At 36.6% G+C, this 20783-nt stretch overlaps 1 protein-coding gene across 1 annotated transcript; it reads right to left on the bottom strand.

Moving 5' to 3' along the window:
• Positions 1-396: 396 nt before the first annotated feature.
• On the bottom strand, positions 397-6254 carry LOC136350330 (CD63 antigen-like). The gene is made up of 5 exons (XM_066301896.1): positions 5979-6254; positions 3629-3817; positions 3393-3566; positions 2292-2483; positions 397-1869 (listed from the first exon to the last, which is right to left on the bottom strand). Exons 1-5 carry the CDS (start codon positions 6036-6038, stop codon positions 1795-1797), a joined length of 690 nt encoding a protein of 229 aa, XP_066157993.1. The 5' UTR covers positions 6039-6254; the 3' UTR covers positions 397-1794.
• Between the last annotated feature and the right edge of the window lie 14529 nt (positions 6255-20783).

Here is a 20783-nt window from a genome sequence, read left to right as displayed (position 1 = left end):
AATGACAGCGCTTTTAGAGATGCGTTGGTTTGGAACTTGCCAAAATCGCTTGTGATTTGTCTTGATTCCAGCATTGCGGATTTTTCATCCTTGGAGGACAATGACCGAAGAGATGGTAATTTATTGGTGCGGGGTTTGCCAACTATTGTAAAATGTGTTTAGAACATCGTTTAATTTCGTGCACAATAATGAATTTCAGTTCTATTGTAAATTACATTGGACTGCGTTGTTCGGGGCTCCATTAAATATTAAATTTGCGCAAAGGAACAGTTTGCATTGCGATTAAGGATTTAGTTCCTTGAGGAGTTGTCACCTAGATAACATGACCATACAAGGGGAAAGCATTAATTGTGTACGAATTATATTAGTAATGAACATCCAAAACTGTAATCAATATTTACTATAAAATTACGTTTGTTTATTTCAAAATAGCAAAACTTATATTTAATAAAACAACACAATTAAAATACTAACAAATATAATTATATAGTGATATATTAGCGAGATTCTAGAACTCCTTTGTGCTGTAGGTCGTATAATGATCCCAAAGTAATATATCTATTTTGGTATGAGTTACAAGGGTGCCGGGTGTCTGGTAACATTTAAAAAGGCGCCCGCAAGCTGTTGTACAAGATTTACAAAAAAGTCTAATACACAAACTTTACCATTACCGGCAAATTATCCAAACACCTTAATTTCTGAAGTGAAAATCATGCTGTCAAAATGACAGAAACGGCACCTCCTTTCTCATTTTAAAGGCGTTCCACCAAACACTCTATATACAGGATAACTCAGTTGATACTGGTAGGACTGACAATTTGGTGGATAACGTTTGTCACACCCCTCTGTGTATCTCAAAAACTAAGGATTATCCTATTTAGTTCTTGACATACATGACGCGTGGAATTTTAAGATTTTTTCTAGATTTAATGATTAGCAGGTGGAGGACAAATAAAGCTACCTTATGGTTGGAAACATTCCTACATTTCGACATTTAATTCGCCTTTTCTTTAAGGTTGTAGCAACAAAGGGCGATTTAGGGGCTAGTTAATTCTTAGCAACAAAGGCAGTAGCCCTGAAGGAGACGTGAATTAAATATCGAAACGTAGGCATTGTTCGGCCTATAACATGCCTAGAAGAGTTGGATGGTCCCGATGCTTAAATTTGTGTTTTTAGCCCTTTTTCCATTCCAAATACTAAGTATAGGTGCCACTGTAGATGTAACCAGACACTCTGTATATGTATCTTACGAAATAAAAATCTATCCAGACAAATTTTCGTTTGCTCAGTGATGCATAGAGATTCTGCCACCTTCAGATAATATTTTAACACAACACAGGGACGGACTTGAAACATTAGTTCGTGAGGTTAGTACGAGACGACGAAAAGTATAAAATGTCCTGAATGGTAAGCATGACAAACTATTTGGTACTAGTCTATTAGAGTCAGTTATTTCACATATGAGGTAATACGTGTTTATGTTGAATACGTTTCATAAGGAAACTCCAAATTTGAGTCAATCTTTCAGACATTCTTCATGATACATGTCCCAGGTTTTATGATCAGCACTTCAGGAAAGGCTGTAAAAGTGTATTTTAACGTGGGTTGCTCTTATAAACACAAGCCGTACATATATTTTTTTTTATCGAAGCTGAATCTCAAAGCCTGGGACACACCGTATAAATACATTACAACATAAAAAAGCATAATTAATTGTAGAGATTCGTATTATTTTTACGCTCGATAACACTCAGTTAAAACAAACCATTTTGACAGTGCTTTTCTCGTAATCGGTTAAGCATACATGTGCCTTCTGTAGTGGTTCCGAATAGAACTGGACAAACAAAGGCCGAATATTGCCCCAATTATCTGAAATTAGAGAACTCATTTCACTTAATTCGGTTTAATTTGGTTGCACGACTAATGGAGCAAATGTAAAACCCTACGTAAAACCTCCCTTGAACCCTTAATTCTATATCGATCAAATAATTAGTAGTTAACTTGATAATTTTACTGTTGCGTACAAAAAAAAATCATGATAAAACGCCAAAAATCTAAAAAGTTTATGAACAAGGAAATATTACACACATCTAATATTTACTTCATGCTTCATTTCAATCACTAAGAAGATGAACGAGGATAAGAATTCTAGTGGTTCTTCATTCGATCCAATAAATACATAAAAAAAGTATATCTAATGTACTAATTAGTTATACTTTTTCATACCTTTGTTATTGTGCTCTATTTAATGAAAATCCAAGTTACGTAATTTATCGATTACGAAGGCTTACCTCGGCGGCAGCAACGCCGATTGCAACTCCAGCAATCAGTTGCGATTTGCTGACCAAAAAGAAATAAAGCTTATCGGCACATCCTTCGTAAAAGAAGTTGTTGTTGATGGAAGGGCAAACCTCATGCAGGCAACAGCTGGGTGGTTTGGTGCTTCCATATTCATCTGGACCATTGACGCCACAGCATTGGAGCTACGAAAACGATGATCTTCATTCAAGCAAAAATCAATTTATATAAATTAACTAATAAGGCAAAAGAAAATAACTTCGAGGAAATGAAGCGTACAAGGGCGTCCGTATTCAAGGCCCACCATTGGAACTTCGCGTACTGTCAGAAAATATATAAAGGAACAAATCGTCACTTGGATTAAAAAGACACCGAATTTTGGAAAAAACGGGAATTTGCAAAATTCCTTTTATTGTGTCCTGACCTTGTTGGGCAAATATTTTGACACCAGCACTTTTCATTTATTATGAAATGGAGCCATATGATTTTGCATTCAACGTTTCGACATCACGCCACTGTCATGAACTTAATTTTTTTAACTCTTTTTATTATTAAAAAAGGTTTCAAATCCAACGCAAAAGATGATTGCATAAAATTGGTAGTGCCTATTGACCAATAACAGATACAAACGAGGAATTTGAGATTGAAGTAGGCAAAAAATACAGGGTTTATTCAAGCAGTTAATGAAACTTTACATACATGCATATTGATTATTTTGCACTTGATACTTTAACTTTACATTCATTACATATTATATGTGTATATCTTCGATTTTTTAAACTAAAAAGCCTACATTCAAGTAGCTTATGCTGCAGGTTTTATGTGCCCTTCGACTTATCCTGTTTGTTTTTCTACGACTCCAATGGTGAGCCTCGAATCGGACCACCCTAAGCACTTATGCAAAATATTTCAATTATCCTAATTAGGAAACGCTGTAACATGACACGTATGACCTGTAAATTGGTACAAAATAATTTTGGGTTAAGGCTGACGAATTGCCATTGCCACCACACACTGACCTTGCATCACATCACGATTGCTTCAAATTATATTTCAACAATTACATTAAAGAAATCAGGAATTTCAAATCTTACCCATCTCTGAGTGGCATCTCGAGTCTCAATAGCACTGAGAGTATTATCTTTGAATACCCTGTCTACATTTTGATGGATGCTCTGCCTCAATTGTGCCTCATTCTTAATTTGCAAGAAGGCGTACACACCAATAGCCACTTGAATTATGAAGATAGTCAAGAGGACGATTGCATACTAAAATTATTATTAATATTTCAGTGAGCAAAAGTAACTACAGGAGGAATTAAGGAACTTACAGTAGTCAACATGCAAGGACTCTCTTTGACTGCTCCACAACATCCTAAGAAGGCTGTCACGAAAATAATAGCTCCGATGATTATGGACAGAATGGGGGCGATTTCAAAATTATCTGGAATGACCCTTGTGACTTCAGTGATGTTCAGTTTGAACAGGATTCCAATGATTATCAAAGCCAATCCTATTAACTGAAACCGCAGTTGAAGCGTAAGTTTAAGCAAGTATGACAAAGTCAAGGTAACATGAACAATAAAGTATTATTTATATGAAAATCTACCTGACCATTCTTCTCTGACCTTCGCACTAATGGATGTAACTACATGGGTCATACAAGGTCTAAAGGATATCAAAGACTACTAAGTCAGGTGTTTACTTTTGATATTTTAAGAGCCAGAATAGAGAAAATAAATATGTTTGCTGGTTCCATTGAGGTCACTGCCATGAAGTATGGATTTCGTTTTATTGGTTTACGATGGTGCCAAGAACTCAGATCTTATATTTAACCCCACCAACCTATTATTCAATTTAAATCTTTAATTGAATACTTGACCTTATAGGTCTAGTGAGGCAAGACGCTTTTTATGAATCCTATATAAGAGACGTTAACTTATATAAGAAATTTATTTTTGTGTAGATGTTACATATTCTTTGTTACCTAATTCATTCCCAATTGTATAACTGAACGTGCTTTGATGGAGAAGAATTTCTGTAGAATACGTGTTGTAATTAAAAATGCTCAAAGTGCTGCACAAACCGTTTCTCTGAATAAAATTTGTCTTGTATGTTTGCTATGGGTTTTAACATATGGTATCCGGTAAAATGCATGCGTACCCAGAACAATGTATACATTATCCGAGCTATAAACTTGGGGAAATTGGCCAGCTATCAGCAGGTCTATTAAATTTCTATTTCTTCATCGAATCGAATCGAAACCTATAATAGCTAATGGCAAAATTTAGAAATTGATCCCTATTAACAGTGATTCGTGCCAAGACTCGGTTTGATTCATAATTAATTAAAATATCTCTTTATTTGGTGAAAATCTAGACTTAAATAAAAAACAATAAAATATGAGTAAAGAACAGACGAAAACTTAGAATTGTGATTTTCGGAAAACCTTCGTTGTGATTAAACCGTTCGAGTACATTTCTCCGCCCCGTACACGGGGCTCTTATGGGGGAGTTCTAGACTACTGGAGATATGAGGTGGGTTTACTTAGGACAAAGTTGCGATTTGGTACGCTCAATAATAATCGAGATTCGCGTTTTTTAATTTTTCTTTCAAATCCGCAGGCACAGCGTGCAAATGAAAAATGTCCAGTTAAAACCTGTATATCTTATTTATTATTGACCGCATGCTCGCCAAATTTTCAGAATTTGTGTGTAGGCCATTGCAAAAAAAGCAACAGAAAGTTTCTAGAGTTTCTAAACGGGTTTTTGAAAATTCACAATTATTTCTTATTCAGAAACTGCATAATGAAAGAGATTTAATATAATGCGATCTATACTCTTATTAAGACTACACTAAACGAGTCGCTTTCCAAGCTTCACCCACCCTTTACCTCCGACAGTTTATAATATCCCTTCCTTCATTCCTTCCTTCCTTATCTATAAGAGTCTCATGTCGATTATGTACACAGTATAAATCTTTATAATTATGTTTTTGTTCGAGCAAGTAATAATATTTCGAGTTATACTAGAAATCTCTTCTGCCTTTCTCATTGTGACGCGTTGTCTGATTAATGGACGATCTTAAGAGCCTTTATTAGTAACTAATTTAACAACTGTAGTAAATATTCCACCCTAATATGTTGTCAGCAAACCGAAATAAACATTACGATCAGACTCCTCTACAAAGATGAATAATGAATATCGACACGCTGATACAGTACGTCAGCAGGTACCATATTGCAGATACCATATTTGGGTTCATGGATATATTGTGTAAAGGTAGTTATATGAAATTTATTCATACAGTTTTTGTTATAAAGTGGTTTTATTATGAATTTTCTGCATTTTATAAGACTGCGGTTGAGCGCGCGTGCGCGTAAAGTCCCTACACGATTTGGCCCATGCAGCTTCGAATATCAACTTGTTGACATAGCAGTGCTTCTAAGAACAATAGAAAGTGAAGTGGTCAACACAATTACATCGTCGTTGTAATTATTAATGCAACGTGAAACTGACCTGAAGGTTTTCTAGGCCAGTTCCTTTTCAATCTAAAAATAACCGTGACACTACTAAAAGCTAATGTTGCAACAGATGGGATAAACTTCTTAGATTAGAAACCATCGGTACTGCGTCACAGCGTACCAGCGTACTAGAAAATTTACTGGTGTAATAAACTCACCGCAAATAAAAGGTTCGCTATGAAAACGAAGTACTTCACAATATCTGTGGCACAACCCATTTTCCACTATCACAAACACATATATCCAAATAACTTAGGAGTAACCTAGTAGGTACTACTTAAAACCCACTAGTTGAAAGAAGCGAAGGACAAACAAATCGAGCACTAAATGTGGTGCCTTCAGTCGATCCTAAGAGTTGACAAATAAGCGTACCGCAGTACCGCGCAACTGCAGCTCGGTGCGTGGTTCTGAACTTAACCCACTTCGTACTTAGGTGTCTAGTCCACCCAATACAGTGTTTGGCAGGAAAACAACAAATTAGTTAAATCGCTTTTGTTTGGTCTACTGACGATAGCTGTAGACCAGTTAAGTCAGGTTTGGAAATTACTGGGAACTGCTCGGAAATAAATAATGCGTTTAATACTGACTTATTTCATACAGCGATTAATAAAGATCAGGAGGTGTATTAATAGGTACATAATTATAAGCAATTTAATTGCGTGGAAGTAATGACATTCCCAAGGCTGAATTAAGTCATTTTAAATCACGAGAGACTCTAATTCTAATATATGTATGACAAATGCATAGTGGCATTTCATACAGGGTAGATAATGTGTTCTGAAGTTATTAAAGAATTTTTCTAACAGCGACCGGTATATTTTTTCATATTTGAACGGGGTCTCGGAAAAGGCTAATACTTTTCCTGTAACATTTTTCCGAAATGTGAAAACTAACAGATTTGCGAAGTGTTGCATTTTTGTGTTAAAACTGGGAATTTGTAAATTTCTGCGTATCTTCCGAGATGTTTGAAATTGATAAAAATGAAATTTTGTTCGTGTCAATAGTGTTCGCTCTATTATAGCGATTCCTGTAACTCATATTTTTCACTAAAATATATTTCCAGTCCCAATGGTGCGCCTCGGAAACCGAAAGGTTATTCGATATATTTGAAGAGAAAACGGTACGCCTTTGATTTTTTTTTTAATAAATAATGATTAATTTTTATTTGTTGTTTTGTGTTCTAAAGAGAAAAACAAAGGAAGAAACGCACCCTGTATATCTCATAAACTCAGGCACTCATATTCGGGTTGATTCGGGAAAATTGGGTCGGATGGCGGATTAAACCGTGTCCTCTGAGTCCACTGGCATGGTCTCACCTTCAGCCGGGTGAAAATTTCGAAGAATTAATTTAAAAATACGAATTTGGTTCCCATTTACAAGTAATAGTGTTAGCGTTGGATGCCAGTTTATTGTTATATGCAGTGATGACAGCCCATTTAACACTGAGCACATTGACTGGAATATTTACTTTTCCGTTTGATTGGGGTTTTGAAATTCCTGGAGGCATGAAAAAATGGAATAGTGTAGTTTTAGGGATGTATTGTGGAGGCGTTTGCATGTAGGACTAACGAGGGAGTTATCTGGTCTGGGCCCGGCGTTCAATAAATCCAAAATGAAGCTCCAAAACAATTTGTAACTGTTTACCTAGCTTAATCCATTACATTGCTAAATTGCCTAATAATGTTAATTAATACTGTTTGCCCTTACAAATGAGTCCATTCGAACAAAATTGACTCGAAATTGAAAATCATTTTAAACGGGAATTGCGTATCAAAAGCTTAAATGTTTAAAGTTAACTAGATGACAGTTCGGCGTGGAATGGAAAAATCTAAATCAGAGAAAATTGCTTTAAAACTCTAGCGTAAACTTTTGTTAGCTGTAGAATAAAAACGTTTTGGCTCCACAACCGACACTTTGCTGAACAATACAAAAACATATACATTTCGTTTTTATATTTTGTTTGCAACTTTCGTTTTATTCGAAAACCGTTTAGCAACTTAAAAACAATGACGCATTTTTGTCCATAGCAGCTCTAAACCAACCTTCAATTCCCCTCTAATTTTGAGACCCTCTCCTCTTAGTCGAACATTTTTCTCTGTTACGTGTGTTAGCCAAACTTCTGTTTAGTATGCAAGCAAATCTTTTCCCCGTTGGGGGCACCGAGAGCTCATGCATAATAATGAATTAGGTCTCCAGGGCAAATTAAAATTAAAGATCTCTGCCTTTATTCTTAAAACTTGCCATTTAGTGCAATGATTTTTCTTATGTAGATTGCTTCAACCAACTCAACATTTTAAGGACACAAATTATTTCCTCCTGTACCAATTTCCTGAAATGGCGTCTTCTTTTAACCGCGGTGTTGGGAGCAACGAGGTCCATATAACTTCGCAGTTATTCCTGCTTTCCAGCTTCACAAGACAATAATCCTTTGATGTCCTGATTTTATTATTTTGATGTTCTACGAATCAACTTCGTCAAGCTTGGTAACAGCGCCGCTTTCTTGGATGCTTCTCGGCAATCAAATTCCTACTCACCTCCTAAAAGCGTCTTTTGACTACGTGAAAATGCTCAATTTTTAAAAAGACAGTTAAATTTCCTTTGCCCAGGAATGATTCCTATAAATTCATCCGAGAGGACAGGAGGTCCAAAGCGATATACAAAAATATTGAAAAAACAAATATGCCTCGCTTCACACTCGAATTTTGACAAATCCCTCGTGTCGTGATAAAAAGTATGGCCAATAGTTTTATAGATAGTTCTCATAAATCTGGAGAATTCGATCTTGGAGGCACATAAATTGCACCTGGGACTACAGGAGGCACAGTAAACAGCGGTTGATGTGAAAGTTTAGCACCGCAGCATAATTCAAGCAGTTTCCGATTGGATTAATTATTATAGTTTTAGGGCCGCTTGTCTGGAGGGGTAATTTATATTTTGTAAATTAGGGTCTCAATTCGCCAAAATCTATGAAGATTGAAAAGACTTGCGAGTGTGTTTGGTAATAGCGAAAGGCATTCGGTCTAAGATGAAGCAGTATTGCAAAGTTAAATTACAAGCACTCATTCTTTGCACACAAGCTGAATAGATACAATTTAGCACGTGACACAGGCAAAATGGACATAAGACCCAACGTACAACGAGAGTGTAAAAATAAATGAGAATCAATTCCCAGACGATTTTTGATAAATCCCAGGTCCTCAGAGATGTTACGATAAGAAGTATAGGCAATAGTTTCGCAGATAGTCCTCGTAAATCTCAGGGATTCGATCTTGGAGGCATATAAATTGCACCTGGGACTATAGAAGGAACGCTAACAGGACCGCTAACGTCTGGATGCAAAACAGGAGGTAGGGTCCAAGTTTAAATAGATGTTTCTGCTCGAAGTTCGACAATTTATATTAAGAGCTGATATAAAGTACACTTGTTTTGAATACTGAGTTCTTACGCAGTCCAAATTGGACTTAGTTTTCAATTTATGGTGATTATCTCTGATCCTGATAACTCACTCCAATTTCGTATCTTTGTCAATTAAAATTATTTTTCCTGGTGTCCCGAATCGTGCAAGAGAGTACGAATTTCCAAATTTCAGACTGTGAAAATTCTTTGTCTATTTTTCAACCAACGCAGATATCCGAAGGAACAGAAAAATGGCCGGAGACAAGATCACTGTCTGCTATATTTTGATGTCCAATTTCGAAACATTTCATCTCCTCACCGATACAACTTATTCGGCACCGATTTAACACATAGAGCAAGGCTTGGCCAATGTATAGTTTTTCCTTTCATCAGGGTATCTGGCTTGGTTTTTTACTTGCAAACAGATTTGCTGTCTATACAGGGTGTCCTATTTTCCGTGTAATTAGGGAGTTTCAGGTGTTCCCCGAGCAGATGGAGGAACACAGTAATCAGAACCCTTGGCTCGATTTTTGAGCCAATTTTGATCTAAACAGCATTTTGACATCTGGACTCGATTGGGAGATACAGAGTTTGTGTCGTTTTGTGTCATTTTCTTTAGTTATAATAATTCTAATTTTTGGCAATAACAGTTTTGTGCATTTTCTTATGTGCAGTCCAGTGACGTAATCGCATTTTTTCTAGCTTAATTTGTTTTCGAGTTGCAGACCAACAGCAGCTTCTTTTTTAATGCAAAACCTAATTGGCGATGACTCCTTCAACTAAAGTTTTTTTTTGCTTTGTGAAAATATGTAGTTTCACATATTTATCGCGGTAAATAGAAAAATTATAATTGATTTTTTGTCATCTTTTTAATTTCAAAGGGAAATGTAACACTATGGGCAAAACCTGTTTTAAAACCAGAAAAAATGCCCTAATAGTACTTTATGCCATATTAAAAACTCATTTATTTAAGGAAAAAAACAACATTTTTATTGCATAACAGTCTTTTCTTATTTCGAGTACTGCTCAAACTGATGTCTGCTATGATGTAACACACTTCATATCGGAGCGATATGCGCTCAATGTCCCTTACCAAACGAATATATGTATGCCTTTAATTTTGTGTTTTTCAAATAATCGTTTATAATTATCTTATTTACAGCCGCGAATATACGGAACTATACATTTTCAGAAAGCTAAAAAATCTCTAGTTAATAGAATCATCGCCAACAATGGTTTTCATTTAAAGGCAACTTTGGTCTGCAACTCGAAAGTAAATTAAGCTAGAAAAAAATTTAGTGCGCCACTGGACTGAAACGTTATTTAAAAAAAATTTAAATATTCAAAAACAAAAATGTTACGGATCGTTAACGGAAACGACAGAGAAAAGGAAAACTGCCTGCATTTCGCAAACAAGTCGAGATGTCAAAATGTTGTTTAAATCATTTAAATTGGCTCAAAAATGGAGCCAAAGGTGCCGATCATCGTTTTTCTCCGTCCACCCGAGAAATACCTGAAACCCCCCAATTACATCGAAAATAGGACACCCTGCACTCATCATCAACGGGAAAGTAAGATGTTGGATTTCATCGATAAAACGTAATTTATATTGTGCATCGAGGCATTTTCGTCAAAAACGAGCGCCCTTTTTGCCAACCTGATAGTGGTTTTCCTATGCAAGGCACGAGACTTCAAACACCTGCGTAAGGTAGTCAAGGAGTGAGCCCATTCGGTATGATCTCACTGAACAAGATCGAATTATCCGTTTTTCAAATTTGTCCCCGGATTCGCTTGGTATCTTTCGTTTAGTCAGCTCCATCCATAATTGATTTTCCAAATGCTAAAGCAAAAATGTATTTCAAATGAATCAGAACAAGGTGTGATTGATCATCGTAGCTGGTATTAATTGGCAGTTGCCAAAATAATTGAGAACAGTGCAGTCAGAAAATGTAACTGAACGCTATTCCCAAAGGTCGCCAGAAACATGAATTTGCCAGGTTAGTTTCTGGGCCGCAACCCGTCTCGGTCCCCCTGGAATACGTTTCTGTTTCTCCTCTGATGTAGCCACACCAAACAGTGTAATCTACACAATTCTCGAATTAAATTCCACCCTCTCACGATGCTATTTCGCTTTTTAAAATAATTTAAATTTCAAATGAACCGTTTGCCGAAGGCATAAATAATAATTTTATTTCACTCTCGATTCTGCTTCTGGATTCGATGGATTCGGAAGGGACATGGTTAGTCAATCAAGTTGCTTTCCAATTAAAATTGATTTTTTAGGCAGCTATTACCGAAGTAAGGCTTCATTGTGTTAGAATAGTACGGCAGTTCCGTTACAAGCATTCCTCGGGGATTATATATCCTTCCGGATAACATTCCGGATCTCAAATGTGTTCGTGTGGAGCGATTCCGGGCGGTAGGGAAAACCATTACTCATAGAGTCCCGAAGGAATATAATCTTAGCTGTCACTCGTTAAAAGACCAATCCTTTGTGACAGATTGGTCCTGTAAAATATTTTTCCCTGCATCGATATCTATAAAAGCAAGATATTTTCGCTGTGGCGTGCGTCCTGTGGGATAAACTCCGGGCGAAACCTGGATGTGACAATGCACTATAGGTAATGTGCTGTTTATTAATTCAAGGATTCGATGTCTGGAATGTTACACTGGGACTTAGTACGTGATGGGTTTTGAAATGATGGTTCTTTTCCTCAATTTTGCCAGCAACTCCTAGAACTTTATACTGCCATTATCTAACTCTTGAACTGGCAAGCGTATAAATCACGGATTTACGGTTTGGTTGAATTTCTGGACTGCTGCAGCCCCAGTCAGATTGCCTGAAGTAACAAGAGCATAAAAATAAACGAGGAACAATTCGAATATATTTTTTGACAAATTCGGCCCTCAATAAGACGCCGAGATAAAAAAATTGAGCTTAGGGATTCACAAATAGTGCTCGTAAGCTATGATTTCGCAACAGAATCGTGTATAAATGCATGGGGATAAACCGGGGGTAGGACAGCATGGGAATACATAATCAATGTGGCACGACGTATTAAAATATTGAAGGCGACATATTTATTCTTTACATCTAACATATGATTTATTACCTGTGACGGACGACTTACCTTTCAGCAAGCATGGAAATTGATGGTCTATCCATGTTCAATGCATAAATTTCAAATTGCAGGCACGATAAAAATTACGGTAACACTTGGTTAATATTTGTCAGTTTAACTTGGATCAGTTTTACATATATAGGGCGGCCAGAAAAACCAAGACAGGAGCACATCACATTATCCCCGGGTGAAAAAGTACCGATCTAACTGAACTTGGTCACATGAGAAGTCTTCTTTCCCGCATTAGAGGGAAGTTCAAAGAGGGTAAAATCAATTTTGATCAAGTTCGGTAAACTAGTCGAGAATGTTCTGGAATGGTGTGAGATGTTCCTCGTGTATCGAACGCGTAAGAAATTATATAACCTCAGTTAAATTTAGTGCTAACTTTCTGCTCCGTAAGAATTTTACTCTTTTAACATTTTCAGCTGATAGCCAATGTGTTCCTACAGTTTATAATCGTCTCCAGTACCTTCAAATTCCGAACAGGTTTAGGGAAATTCAACTTTCTTACAAGCCAGAACTAAATGCATATAACCTCAGGCAAATTTAGCCGTAAGTTTCTGTTGAGTAAGAATTTTATTCTTTTTGCCCCTTTTAACTCTTAGCCATGCATGACTCTGTATGAATACAAACTGCCAATAAGTTCTTTAAGATTTTTTTTAGAAATTTTAAAAATGTTTATTTAAAAATTTGGATCAAGAGTTGATTAAAACTTCTCTTAGAAGTTCCGCGAAATTGGCATTGCGTTATTAATTGTTCAGTCGTTTGATTGATATGTTTGTGCAATTGTCGAAAAGCGGAATTTGCTGTAATGGGAACTTGAATTTAAGTTTAAACTAATCTTTAGTATTTTCCAAGAGAGTAATTGGTTAAAGCTTTTCTATTTAAGAGAACAAAACAGCAGTAAAGAAGACAATTAGAGGAGCTTACGTCAGTTTGCGAGCGGATCTCCAAATAAGCAACTTGCATTAATTTGCTCCGTTTAGCCAGGACTTAGTTAAACGTGGTGAAAATCCCATCAACAAAGTCATCGTTTCAAAACTACCTCTTCCTTAGCACGTACACAGGCTTAAGGAAGTTAAGGCGGTTGTAATTATAACGGATCTTTTAATTATTGCCTCAGGCATGGAGCGATACAAAGGAAACAGTCTGTGCCTCCATAGCAAATATACACGATTAGCACAAACGAATCTTTTTGAAGAAATCTTTGCCGATGTTCAGCCTTAAGGCTTCGGCTGACGAAAAGGGATTGCAACAGCCTTTGTCGGATCTGTTTGCTCTTTGAAATTGCTTTCTTAAATAATGTACAAACTTCTTTTAAAATGTTAATTAAATGGTTTGTTTTCAGCCTACAATCACCATTTCATGCATTAATTTGATTTCGATTATCATAGGCCCGTCTCAAACCTCCCATCACCGTTTATTGCGCAGAGGTAATAAACGTTAAGACTCTTAGCTAACGCAAGCGCACTGATCCAGCGCTTTAATTAGGGAAACAGGTTTTTGATGTAGGGTGATGGTAAAGGGCTGTTGTAACAAGATCCAAAACAAAATATTCGCTGATGTGAAATGCGTACGCAAAACGTGATATGGGATTTCCTAAGTTTCAACCATTAGGGAATTAAAAGTTTCATTGGAACGGAATCTATTACTGGAAATCCGTAACGCTGAATAAAACTGATTTGACTGATATAACGAAAAATAAATCAACGGATAATTTATTTTCAAATCCGCGTGTATCCAGCGTGCTTGAAGATATCTTATTTAAAAGTTGAGAATAAAGTTATGAAGCCAATCGAACATTTTGCTTATTTATCAAATTCCGTACCTTAAGCCCAGATCTGGAATACAAATACGTTGAACAGCTCAAACAGTTTTTGGTTCGAACCAGTTACCATTTAAAAAGACAAATGGCTTTCTGTATCTGCCCATAATCGAACATTTCAGACATTTCCGTTGCACCCGAAAATCAATCACCACGATTTTATTTTTAAACCCCCACAATTTGAAATACAATTTTCGCATATAAATAAGTATAATCGTTATCATTGCCGCACACAATCTATGCCTCCAATAAATCATCCTTCTGTATAAACAATTCGGAGCAGCGTAATAACGAATGAGAGTCAAAATAAATCCTGAACGACCGGTCTTATTATTTTCGTGATCTCGGAATAATCCATCAAAATAGAGTCTACATTAAAATCAGTCAGCCTGCTGTCGGGGATCGAACGAAAGGTGGCGAGTAAGTAGACTCAAAAGAAAAGCCCAAGAAAGGAATCTTGATTGGTTTGCACAGGGCCGCATTCAGTGCCACGACCAACAAAAATTCCTTTCACTCAACACATTTACTTATAATTGCTTTCCTACTAATTGCGCAGAATCCACTATCAGGCCTGGCATAAACTGCGCATCGCACAATAGTAGTTCCCCTTTGTTATTCCGAAATCAACATTTCGTGAGGCATCTTCCTTAATTGGTGGGTCCTTGGCATGAGCAAAAGTACGTGCAACGCACTCAACATAAAGATTTACGTTGCCTATCTAATTTATTCTTTGCTGGTCCAGCCGAAATTCTTGCTGGTCGATTTAGTGCGCAAGCTTGGTGAAGGAGGTCGCCCCACACCGTAGTGTGTGATAATTACTATGCAAATCCGCATAAACGAGGATGATTTGCTGAGGCCTAAAATAAAGAAATTTTCTCTTTACCATTAAGATTTCGCCGCGGTTTCTCCTTCTCCCATCGAATTTGCGCCTATTTACTTAATTTTTTTTTCTTTTTAAAACTACTTTTCATATTTGGAAATAAATGGAAGTGTGAGTTTTACGCGAGGAAAAATTAATTCACGTGGAACTTTATGTTCTGCAAAATTTGTAAAGCAATATATAACGTACACAATGAAGATTTAATCATTTCGGTATCCATGTTTCAAGCAATAAACCCCTATTCTGGTTAAATCTCCGCACGGTTTAGCTCAGATTTCTATTCGGGGCGTAAGCAAAAACTGTCTCCCCTTTTTGTTACCGAGCTAAAAAGACCGAGTCCAAAAACCACGGCTTTCTAAATAAAGGCTAATACTCCATACTACATAATTAAAGCAACAAAGGGGCTTTATTTTGAGAACTTATTATCGGAATTAATTTAATAAGATTAATGTCATTTAGATTTCACTCGACGCGTGGAATTTGTTACACCGGTAAAGACAGATTAAGTTAGCAAGTTAAAGGATTTAATCAACAATGCCCCTCTGTTCAGAGAATAAATGAAAATTATGCTTCCTCGAATTTTCTTTTCCGGTCCTGATATGGAGAGATTTTATAAGTTAGCTGAATCGTCGATCTCCAATATAGCTTTAGCCTATAGAATTCAGCGGTAGCTTCTTTTCAGAAGGCACTTTATTATATTTTTCAATACCTTGCTTTCGTAATGTATACACTTACTGGTAAGTCTTCATCAAATAGACAACGGGGGAGCATTAATGAAAGGGACCCGAAATATGACCAGAGATTATTAAAGCGAGTGCGTATCATTACATTCTAGATGCTGGGAGTTAATGTTTAGGAACTTTCCAGAAAGCTCTTTCCATAGCTAATGGTCTGACCCATGTAATGGATACCTGAGCTAACACCCTGGAGCATTGATGCCACGAATAAGGGGGAAAAAATAAGCCAACATCCAATTCCTGTCTTATATAAATGACGTAATTTGATGACGATGATAGTACTTTTCGCATAAAAACCTACTTTAACGTATAAAACTTGCTCAACGCCAGCTCGCATTGAGCAGAAGAAACATTTACTCACATTTTCTGAGATTCGAGCTTTAGCCTCACACGATATTATTATGACGTATTTACCAAAGTGTCTGAACGAAAGCGACATTTGAAGGGGGCTGTGCATGGAATTGCCTTTATACCCTACCAGGATATGTAATGCATTTAGAGAGACACTTTCCTTCTTCAAATATTTATTTATTTATTGATGTGGAATATATGTCGGTTTTATTGGGAATAAAATCTACATCTCACCTTTTGTCAAAGGAGAACATCACGTTAAAACACAGTAGAGCGTATTGTTTTTCACGGTGTGGGGCTCAAGGGGTAGGCACGGAAAGGACCAAGAGGTCTTAAAAAATGCATCTATTTTCCTCAAACTTTAATATTTTTAAATTCTTCGTGTCTAAATATTTATTAGGGCTTTTTCGCAAGTGTTTTTGACTCGATTCGTTTGCTAGTTGCTAAGCATGACGGAGTGTAGGCAAGCGGGAAAGTGTTCCAACTCGAGCAAAAACAACAGAGACAGGTGCCTTGAGAAAAATTATATGTTAATTCCTAACACATTATACTCACTTCGAGGATATTTTAAAAGTATTAGTCTAATGCTTTGTAATCCAACCGAACCGATTTTACAAATCGCTCTCTGCATAATTGATACTGTTGGTTTATAATTAATCTGAACCTCGCCTTGATAATTGTAAATAAAATCAAGAAATTTCTGTGTAAATTACCAAAAATTCTTTCTCACTCCGAGTATAATTTGTTTCATAATCATTCATGTCGCGTGAAGCACATGTTACTAAATTAAAGATTTCATTATGTTCTTGGAACACGTAACAACCGAGTATATTTTTTTTACATCGCACCGCAAAACTATTTCCTAATTAAGTTCTAAAAGCACCGACGGAGGAGATCTTCGTGTAACAGTTTTCAAATTTTTGGAGCACTCCCATGATCAGCAACTGCCATTCCACCTAATCTGATCTTTTTCAATGATCTCTAACCTCCTATTATTTTCAACTTTAATCTTTTTATTGCAGCGATCCTTCATTTACCTCCCTAAAAACACATATCATTTACGCCATTTACACCACAAATGACAAATGTTCAAACATACAGAGGTGGAAATTAATTAATTGTTAGGCAGGAAAAACCCGTTTTCCTAACAAATGAACCAAACCTGAAACTGAATGACCGCGAAGCGTTCAACCTTCAATGCCCTACGACCACATTAAACATTTTAGAATAAAAGGGCATGTTTTATGGTCGAAATATTTTAATAGACAGGAGCAATGTTTTTCGGTTGTAATAGGACTAAATTGTGAACAAAGTCGCAATAAATCTGGAAACCGCACCATGGTTGGTTTGCTCGCTTTTACGTTATTTATTCTCCCAACTCTCTATATTTCTATAATGTTTTGGGGAGAATGCGCGTAGTAGCAGTTAATCTTTTGAAGAGGCGATGCCAATGATACTTTTGGCTTTGATTACTGGGAAGAATATATTGCTGCCGGCGTAAAAGCACTTTTGACAAACAGAGTGATTTATTTATTACCCGTTGAGAGTGATATAATATTTGAGTTGGATGTTAGATCCTTTTAATGCTCCACAGTAAACAGCGGTCTAAATTAATTATAAAAGCAAACAATATTTTTTTAACACTTTGCTAGATTCACAATGATGGATGAACGCGTTGTTACTACTAGATCGATGAGGGCCCAGAGCGTTGAAAATATGGGCAATATTTTGTTCACAGACTGGTGGCAATATAGCGGCACCAAGCAACGTAAATAAAATCTTCCCTCGGAGATAATCGGTCCAAGTGAAATATATGGCTTTCATTCAAGGTATCCAAATAAAAATTCCCCAAAACCAATAGGAGTATCGAGTAATTTCATTCATAATTCTTCCTTCGGCTAGATCCGTGACGGGTCCCACAAATCATTCCGACACAGCTGTACATACGAGTCTCCCCCAGGTCCGCACCAGTTCACCTGTCACGCTGGAAACGCGAAAATCCAGGACGACAAACGTTACACAACAATAGAAAAGCGACGTGGACGGAAAGCAAGCGGCCTGACTCCTGAGGGACATAGGGACACGTCGAAAGGGCCACAGGTCTGAAAAGCTTTTCAGAGGACGTTGCCGTCAGGAGATTTGCTATGTGACTACGATAAAGCCCAATTGGCTTCGAACATGACACAAAACCTCTCTGCTAATTAAAAACCCTTGTTTTCTTTAGTCCTCCAACAACAAGAATGTTTAGGAACTCTTGCCCTTCATCTGTTTATTTTTTCGCAATGACGCCTCACACACCAGAGGGATGATTGCGATGGAGGAAATGCAGAGTTAAAATTAACTGAGAATAACATTTTCCCTTTGCTAAGGGCTCGGACGAATGCTTTTGTTATCGATTTGGTAAGAAACCTATACCGTCTTTGGGTTCGTTCCGCTAGCACGCTATACTCACTAGTGTGAATGTTTCGCGAGAACGCCCTGTATATAGGGTTTTTTTTAGTTAAGCGGTCGTTAACAAGGGTGTTCGTTCAAACCTGCGATAAGGGGCAAAATATTGTTATCAGTTAGTTTTAACCCAGGTTAGTGTGCAATTGTACCGCCCCAATAACCTCTAGTGACTTATGAGGTGTCACTCCTAAAAAATAAAAGAAGAAACGGATAGTTCGCCTCAAAAGTACAGCAGTGGCCAAAATTATAGCAATTTTTAAAATTTTCAAATATATTTTTTCAAAGGTATTAATTGATCTTAATTGATGTTGGTAAAGCGTTTTCAGGGTGACACCTGTATAACAATAAAAATAAAGCTCCAGTTAAGCAGCATAAGAAAATATAAAAAATAGGAACCTGTTTTCCTTTGGACAAAACTGTAGCAACTCCACAAAATAATTTTTTTTAAATCTTTTTTGAGCAAAATATTTAACAAATTGCATCGCAACATTAATATTTAGTGTAATATCCCTTTTCCCTGATAACCCCGTCACGTCTTTTTGGCATCGAAAGTAACAAATTGGTAATATACTGTTAAACGATCGAGTTCTAGGCTTCTTGAAGGGCATTAGAAAGCTGATCCAGACTCGAGTAATTTTTAGAAAATTTTTAAAATCTACATAATTGCACATGTTTTCTATGAAGTTTAAGTCGGGTGACTGCTAGAGTCAAGGTAATACATGAACTTGTTTTTCTCTTAAAAAGTTTTTTTATAAGTTTATAAGCGTATTTTGGGTCATTTTCCTGCTGATATGGACAGTGCAAAACCAACTTTTCATCCATGTAAGGAATCAATGGGAACTGCACAATATCTTTATATACAAATCTGCCCAGAATCCGATTAATTCCATAAAGTGGACCCATGCGATGATCGGAAAAAGAGCTCCAAACTTGTATGGAACCACCACCACCATGCTTCACAGCATGCAAAACATATTTTTTATTCGGTCTTTCATCCACAGGGCGGGTCACATAGGATATGTCGGCACTCGTAAACATATTAAATTTCGATTTGTCTTTGAAGACTATATTTTTCTATTGTTCAAGTTTCCAATTACGATACTGTTTAGTACATTCTAATCGGGCCTGGATATTTTTCTTTGAAAGCAGTGGCTTTTTTGCTGGTCGGTGTCCAAATAGTCCATTATCCACTACCCTCCTTCTTACTCTTCTTCACCTAAAATTTAGTTGGCCAGAACTGGATATTTTGTTGAAAATTTGCGTTAACGTCTAAACGGATTTATTTTACTCAATCACACAATGATCGCTTCCTCCCTTTTTGTTGTTTTTTTCGCCCTTCCAGTATTTTCTTTAGGTTTTAATGATCCCGTTTCTCCAAATCTTTTAATTATTCGCGATACAATAGACTTATTTAATAACAAAGTTCAAGCTATTCCGCTCCGTTTCTCTCCATTTTGATAACGTCTGAGTATGATACTTCTAACTTCTAAAGAAACTGTTTTACCTCGACCAATTTTTAATGTGATCGTCCGCTAAGTCTAACTGAATTTTAAGCAAAACAACTATGGAAAATATCCGTGCCACAATGGAATTTTACCTTCAAATACCAAAAGTTGCTATATTTTCGTCCAGCAAAAAAATTATTTGTGCCGATAACGTTGTTTTGTCTAGATTTAAAATGTTATTTCACCAACACTATAAATGCATTATTCAAACATACACAAAGCATATTATAAACTGCTCACCGTTTGTAAAGCTAAGAAAAATATTTGGTATTTTTAAAAGTTGCTATAACTCTGTCCGCTACTGTATATTTGCTTCATATATTTAGATCGCTCAATCCTCAAATGGAACTCAAAAAACTGAAGTGTCTCGCTGATATAATTGCTTCGATAATTTTCTGCAATGTAATCAGTTGCTAGGAAAAGCGCACCTCAAATATCAAAAGAGGCCATCGAAAGAAACGCAAAAGCGCTTCTCAGCAATCTCTATTACGACGAATAATTATGTAATGTCCGCTGTAACTAGATAGCTGAGACTTTCGTGACAAGAACTTTATTTCCAGTTTCTGAAGTTTCACCTTTAAAATTGCCTCTCGATTCCCAAAAGTTAGAATATTTCTTGGCGAATCTGTGCCGAGATACACATTACGAAGTTCTAATTCCCTTCTGAAGTTGTTAAGACATTTGCGATGAGAGGAATAC

This window comes from Euwallacea fornicatus, chromosome 3 (genome assembly GCF_040115645.1).
Source record: "Euwallacea fornicatus isolate EFF26 chromosome 3, ASM4011564v1, whole genome shotgun sequence".
Taxonomy (NCBI): domain Eukaryota; kingdom Metazoa; phylum Arthropoda; class Insecta; order Coleoptera; family Curculionidae; genus Euwallacea; species Euwallacea fornicatus.
This window is presented reverse-complemented; position numbering and strand designations above follow the sequence as displayed.